Below are 7,757 nucleotides of genomic sequence, written 5' to 3'. Positions count from 1 at the left end.
AGTCTGGTCCTTATTTTTTGTTCTTGTTGGAACCGAAGTGTAACCGTAACCGAACGCAGCCATTCCGAAATGTCAAACAAAAGCAAAACAACAAGACTGTTACAAATTACGGTTCTAAATGATCATTTTAAAACTTTAGTTGTTAAATTGTTTTGTATTTTACAATGAACAGGTGTGGTGTCGATCCAAAAGTAAGGAAAACACTTGTCAGGAACGTAGAACATAAAGTTAAGCCCACTGCGCGTATCAAAGTGGTACACAACGTCGAAAATACTCCATCTACAGAGGAACCGTCTACATTACAAACAAGGGAATTAGATCAACCAACGCTTTGTTCAAGTGAATTACTGGCTACTTATTTATCTGGAGTTAAACATTCTCTTCCACCACCCTTATCTTCCAAAGATCTGTGTGAAAGTAAAACAGAAATATGTACCAAGGTATGTGTACCTAATAATTAATGAATTCATTCTGCTGATGCTTCTAACATTCAGTTAAATCTTCAGTTTGAATGGTATCTATTATGAGATACCAAGGAATCATAATTACTCATTTCTCTGTGGTATTAACATATTACATTAATAATAATCTGATTTGATATTTCTATTTCAGATGACAAAAAAGCTGAACTTCCATATAAATGACAGAATGTACAGGGATCTAATAGAATTAAATGCCACTATTGATGACCAAAAGACAAAAAGAGAGGTGCGGCCCTCGAGCAGTACTAGTTCTGTTAAACGGGATGCAGAGCCAAATATCGAAGACTTCTTTGAAGAGGAGACAGACATAGACACTCCACCTAAAATACCTGTAATAAAACCTAAATTCAGACCTTTCCGGAAGGTGGATGATGGAGAACTACACAAATTAGTTGCTACTTTTGAATGCTTATGACATGTATATGCTATTAGAACCTATGCTCAACCTGTTTCTATTATAAAAAGTTGTAATAAACTATATATGACATATTTATTATGTATATGTGGCCCATTACTGCAAAATTTCTCTCACACTGGGCCGTCTAGGCCAGAGCCAGACTGTATCACTGATATTGTAGTTTTCTGCTACAAATCTAGAAACTTTTGATTGACAGTAACTCCATACAAAAATGAACTGTCGTAGTCATAGGGATCATCATTCCCCGCCTAGATTAAAAGCGCAGCCTTTCAACTTATTTGAGATATTATTAAAAACCCCAGGATAAAGATGTCTAAATATTTCTTTGTGAACTACAAGTTAAACTAATAATACATTTATTCTGTTGGTTTTTATATCTTATTTCAATATACAAAAAAAATATTATATTTACAAACGTTTTAAACAATAGCGTTACCTTACTCTGTTATCAAATCTTCCCACCATAGACAATGGAGGCTATATAAAGAAGAGAAGCATCTGTCGCTTTTCCGAACGCACCCGCGCCGCGCGCCGACTCGCTCGTTCTGTAGAAAGAGAAGTTCGTGCTCCGTCTCCTCTTTCACCTGCATTTTGCCAATAATTTTGTTTCGTTCGTCTGCGTCAGTCAACTTCCGACATTTCTTCTTTGTGGTTGTGCCCGAAACCTGAAGTCGTCTAGTCAAAACCCAGTGGGAATAAAATTCTCTATATAACAAATATAAAGGGAATAATTTGTCGCTATGGCTGAAAAGGAAATAATATCAAGTAATCAAATTAATAATGATCAATTCTTTGAAGGTGTTGAAAAGCTAATAGAAATTTGGTTTACACCGGCTAAAAATGCGGATTTGAGAAAAATTACACGGTAAGTTTCACTTAGCAATAAAATGGGAAATGGTGAAATAAAACTTCCGTTAACTTTATTGGTGTGTTTAAATTGTTAGTATAGGTTACCGGCATTTTATTACTTGTCCATAGCCGGCTGAATAGTTGGATCCTAACAGCAACTTGTTCGTTATGTTACGAGAGGAGTCTTCCCCTTGAATTGTATTTTTTGGTGTATTCTGCCACTAGGCGAGTATGTTTGATAAAAAAATGAGTTGTGGAACGTTCTGGAATCAGCTGTTGTCGGACGCCGCAGTTGGTCGCTCCGTTGGCCAATGGCCACCACCGCCGGTGCCGCGATGTTCGAAAATATTATCTCCTGATTAGAACCCCAACAGATGCTGTCTCGTTATTTATAAACAAGCTGTGGGTTTTATTTAGATTAGCAGAACTAGATTTGTAATGAGACTTGGTAGTTTAGAATACATGTTTCCTATTGCTTAATTTATTGGGAGTATAAAAGCAGACTTAACCTATAAATATTGTTGAAAAAATTAGACATCTATAGGTTCTTGATACACATGATACGCATCCCCTCTGAAATTAACATCTACAAAGAGATCAAATTAGGTTATCTTTTTTTTTCTTATTACTTTACTATCATTTCCTCTCCTTGTCTTTTGAAAGCTATATTTTGCTCATGTGGGCTCATAAGTAAAACCCTAAAAGGAGATCATATCCTAAGTTTAACAATTTTTATCGCAATATCAGAATCTAATCTATACTATTTTATCAAGCATGTAATGTATCTATGGTGTTTTTCCTACAGCCAACAATGGGAGAATGTGCTCAAGATTGTGCGGTGCGAGATCATCTCTTTCACACAGAGCGAGCAAGTCGACGCCTATGTCCTCAGGTTAGTGTTATTGTATTTCAGCCTTAAGTTCAATTTATTTCAAGTGACTATTATGTATAACGTTTTTTTGTCAAACAAGTCTTAGGGAAGAATTAACTTTTAAGCTCGTTGTACCAAACTAAATATTACCTGTTCATAGTATTTTTATAATATTATTACGTAAAGAAAGGTTTTTTTATGATCATAAAATTACAATTGGTATTTCTTTGTTAGATTAAGACAATAAAAAACTGAATTTGGTAGGTTGGTTTGGTTTGGTAGGTTATTTATAACATACATTTGAAGTTATTACTCTCAAAATGATTTCGCAAGCATATCAGTTATCTGTATTGATCCAAATGTACATAAGTACAGTATGAGTAATTACATCATACATCAACAAGATAATGATTATGAAAGTTCCACTCACTTGAAGGGATCTGCTTATCTTACGTGATGTGTCCAATTAGCCAGAATTTATAACACTATAGATAAAATTGTTTTTCAAACTGGTAAATAGGCATAAGACCACTCTCCAAATCTAAGATAAATCTGCATAATAAGCTGCAGCCAGTAGTGTTCTTGGTTAAACAATATTGACACCTATTAAATAATGAAAATGAAAAAAGAAATTGCATACTTAAACTTAAACATACAGTAAATCACGACCCTGTGTCCTGAGCTAGGAAACCCTGTCTTTCAGGATCCAGTTTCGTTATACTAGTTTCTTAACCTATGTATTGATACAAATTGTACAGTAATTGTAATAATCTGTCTCCACTCCATACCTGGATCTGCTATTATCCAAACTGCTTTTGTTGTTAACTACTTTCCCAAACACTAAATGAGTCAGTATAAGAAATATCCCTACCTACTTATACAAGGTGCCTGTGAGCATTGCGAGAGATTTTAACGGTGCATTCCTGATGGCAACAGAAGCAAAAAATGTTATATCACATTTTTTTTTTTTTCCTTTTTTTTAACACTCCTGTACATAAAACGTAATTTTTATTGATAAACACAACCTAAAATTAACTAAAAAGTTTTTTTTATTTGGGGGTAGCGTATCGAATACATTTTTTAAATTTGTCGATGTCAATCAATAGGTATGTCCAGATTAGCCCTCAAAGTGGCAATACCGCAGTCAAAAATGTGTTTTGTACCGACTTGTGGCGAAAGAATGATTTCGAAAAACATTTAATTATCTCTGAAACTAGGCCTAATCCAGAAAATTTTATACGACATTTTAGTTTCTAAATATTACCAGGAATGCTTAGTTAAAATGTCTCGCAATGCTCACGGGCACCTTGCATAGATAATATTTGATTTTTAATAACTATACCTACCTACCTACCATTTTTGGTTGACCTTGATAAGTATAATAGGTATATCATATCAGTTTCATTCACTTACGCTTGGACACATTAAATCTTATTACATAATTGTTGTGTGGACGGCTGTTCATAATAATTGGTATAATTATCATCAGTACCACAATGTACAATTACCAACCAAAAAATGGGTGGCTCAGACAAATTTAGTTTAATTTGATTTGTCTAACATTATTGAGGCATTCTCTAAGCGACACCAATTATAAACTCTGATTAATATATGATTTTCAAATATTAAAAAAAACATATCACTACATCTTATAAAACAAAGCCCTGAACGGCGTCTGTCTGTAGGTTCGCGACTAGGCGGGTCCTCACAGCATTCGCCCGAGGCACGTCTACACTGGCCGTTTTGTGCGCGAGAAAATTGCCTCGCGCGTATGTTCGCTCTGTGTGGACCCGCGTATAAACTCAAAAACTAATGAACGGATTTTAATGCGGTTTTTACCCATAGAGTGATTCTTGAGGAAGGTTTAGCCCCCTTATTCATAAACGTGTACTAAAGTTACGATGCCGCTGATCATCGTTTGTCCCTTTCTGACATAGGGGGCGTCCATTAATCGCCCCCCCCCCCCCCCCCCATCCAATATGACGTGTATTTTTTTCGATAACTAAAGAACAGTTTTCTAACAAATGAACCTAAGTACACGTGAAGGATAATAAGGGCGGAAAACTATTATTTTTATTTTATTGACTATAATACAGTATAGCACAGATGAAAAAAAAATACACGTGATACGTGTCCATACCCCCCCGTCCCCTGTGGTGATCATTGGTGATTTTTTGCTGACCCCCTCCCCCCCCCCCTATACAATATGACGCGATTAATGGACGCCCCCATATCGGTATGATGGAAAGGGACAAAGGTTGATCAGTGGCATCGTAACTTTAGTACACGTTTATGAATAAGGGGGTATGTGTATAATTTGATAAGGTTTGCTCGTGCGAAGCCGGGGCGGGTCACCAGCCAGGGATAAGAGTGCATAGCACTTTTGCATTGCAAAGTGAAACCCTCACTTCACTCAAACGTCAGCATTATCCTCAATTATCACTAACAGCAAATGAACTTAATAACCGATTGGCCGTACAGATAATTTTAACGATGTTTACGAATAGGCACGCGTCAACGTTAGATAATAGGCAAACTATCACGATCTTTGGACGTGAACTTCAGTTTAAATAAATAACGCACTACGTTTTTTATACAAAATGAGTCCTATTTTCCTTAAGAAGGCTGTCTATGACGTACTGGGCTATAACCGCGAAAATCGAAGTTCGTCAATTGCGGGCATTTTTTTCTGTCACTCTAATTACGTCTTAGTGAGAGTAAAAGAGAAAGATCCCCGTAATTTGCGAATTTCGATTTTCGCGGTAGGCCCCTTTCATTCAAAGGAAAAACGCACTGTATTTACCTGACACCATACAAAATTAGTCTTATTTTCTTTGAGAAGATAACGGTAGGTACTTCACAATTCTCATGACGTACTAATGAGGGCCTACAGCGAACCACGTTCGACATGTTGCCTCTCTGTCACACTTACGTACGAATTTACAAGTGCGACAGAAAGGCAACACGTCGCACGTGGTTCGCGGTAAGCCCTGTGTACTCGTATAAAAATAAGCCGGTATACTTGACTCCTTTATCTAACTATTCTGAAATCGCACTAAGCTGTTACTTATTTTCCTCGTGGAAATCTATGGAATAGGTGCTTTGTGGAATCTTATTTACCCATTAAAATGACTCGTTTTAATTGCCCTTGAGTGTAATGATTAAATACCTAAGATTATCTGTCTGATATTTTTACATTATTTTATAATAATTAACTATGAGAGAATTATTTCCATAATTATTAATTTAGTACCCAAGTAATTTTTCATAGAATAACGTTTTCATGCCAAATTTAACGCTTATCGGTATTATGCGACCGCAAAACTGTAACTAAATTAAAAAACCATAATGCGATTGTATGGTCATTTTAATAATTATATTACAGTACAGTAGTAAGTAATCGGTTCAGCCTGACTGGTTAGTGGTTACGTAACAAAAACACGCTGTGAACTATTTAGGTAGTTCAAGGTTATCTTTGTACACGAAGCAAAGACCTACGAAATTAGGCATGATGTGCCAAAATGATAAAAGTTTTAAAATTTATCCACATTTGCCGCTAACTTACTCAACTCGAGGTATCGTAAGATCGTAACTACCTACTTGTAAACCATCACATATATATCGGAGCATGAGAGGTAGTCAAAAATAGGTATCTGAACACGCGCTCTAGTGCCTTGACAATAGAGGCGTGTTCAGGGTAATATTTTTGAGCCGCTCCGATATATCTGATGGCGACCGTACAAAATATACCTGTAGGGCTATCTTTGGTCTGCTCTTTATCATTTGTCACCATGCCTGTCGCATTCTAACAAGTATGTAAGTGCAAAAGTGACAGGCATAGTGCTGCCACTGCTGGAGCAATATAAGATAGCAACAGCATCGCAAAAACAAACATCTAACCAAGTAGGATTTATTAGCATGATCATAATATAAGTGTGTAACAGAGTAACTTTCCGGCTCGTCAGTCGTAGTCTTTTTTTAACCTCCAATTTATCCATTAAGCAAGCATTACATTTAGATAACTGCCAATTGAGCTGGATTAGGGGTAAGACCGACTATGGAGGATGTAATAGAGAGACATTTATTATCCGCACCGAAATTGGTTAAATGGAACAATTATGGTAGCAGTATCACCTCCGCGTCTGTCAGAGATTGGTTGATTGTTTATTACGCTATGTCCGACCGCAAAATATAGACAAAAAATATCCTTTGAAATTACACAATTCTATTAGAGCAAGATAAGATAAGTTGGCAGCTTTTATGATAGACCAGGCGGTGCAAGTAAAAGTCATCATTTCATAGAAGTTTGACGTTCAAAATACGCGTTCACCGTATGGGCTATCAAAATCGCTGCCAACTTAGCTTGTTCTGACTCTATTCGTTTTCCGAAGATTCTGAAATTTTGCTATGTGGAAATTTAGCTAATTTGGAAATTTACCGACGGCACCTCAGTAAATATACGTCATTATCACTCTGCATTCGCTACCTTAAATCTCTGTACATGGTAGGTATCCGTTAGACGATTTGGCCCCTTAGAGATTATTTCTGTCTCAATCGAGTGATTTATCGATCAAGTGACCCCGACAATTGCCTCTTGACCTTCTTGTAGCCATTTGAAAGTTACAAATGTAATATCATAAATTGTCCAAGGGTAGAATTGCTCGAAACTGCCTTTTAGCAAAGTAGTTTGCCTTAAGAGGTTGGGAGTTTTAATTTTAAACATATGTGCGGAGGCATTCCCGATTTTGACGACCGGTCTGGCCTAGTGGGTAGTGACCCTGCCTACGAAGCCGATGGTCCCGGGTTCAAATCCTGGTAAGGGCATTTATTCGTATGATGAGCATGGATATTTGTTCCTGAGTCATGGGTGTTTTCTATGTATTTAAGTATTTATAAATATTTATATATTATATATATCGTTGTCTAAGTACCCGCAACACAAGCCTTATTGAGCTTACTGTGGGACTTAGTCAATTTGTGTAATAATGTCCTATAATATTTATTATTATTTATTTATTTATTCCCGAAAAGAGACATTTATTTGGTCCTTTTGGTACCTAAAAGAATATTAGCGACCAGTACTTATGTTTTTTTCAAAGATATTACTAAACAGCTTTAATAACACGAGGTCTATATT

General features: G+C 36.3%; 2 protein-coding genes across 2 annotated transcripts in view; both read left to right on the top strand.

The window, feature by feature from the left end:
- Nucleotides 1-27: 27 nt before the first annotated feature.
- On the top strand, nt 28-960 carry LOC133526475 (uncharacterized). The gene is made up of 2 exons (XM_061863129.1): nt 28-440; nt 613-960. Exons 1-2 carry the CDS (start codon nt 165-167, stop codon nt 895-897), a joined length of 561 nt encoding a protein of 186 aa, XP_061719113.1. The 5' UTR covers nt 28-164; the 3' UTR covers nt 898-960.
- A 436-nt stretch (nt 961-1,396) lies between these two features.
- LOC133526473 (S-adenosylmethionine decarboxylase proenzyme) overlaps nt 1,397-7,757 on the top strand; it is a 37,139-nt gene continuing 30,778 nt past the window's right edge. Inside the window, exons 1-2 of the mRNA XM_061863128.1 lie at nt 1,397-1,765; nt 2,555-2,641. Of these exons, the coding sequence (XP_061719112.1) occupies nt 1,641-1,765; nt 2,555-2,641 (212 nt within the window). The 5' untranslated portion in view covers nt 1,397-1,640. The remainder of the gene's footprint in view (nt 1,766-2,554; nt 2,642-7,757) is intronic.

The sequence above is a fragment of the Cydia pomonella genome, chromosome 16 (assembly GCF_033807575.1).
Source record: "Cydia pomonella isolate Wapato2018A chromosome 16, ilCydPomo1, whole genome shotgun sequence".
Classification (NCBI taxonomy): domain Eukaryota; kingdom Metazoa; phylum Arthropoda; class Insecta; order Lepidoptera; family Tortricidae; genus Cydia; species Cydia pomonella.
Note: the sequence above shows the minus strand (reverse complement) of the source record. Positions and strands in the feature narration are given on the sequence as shown.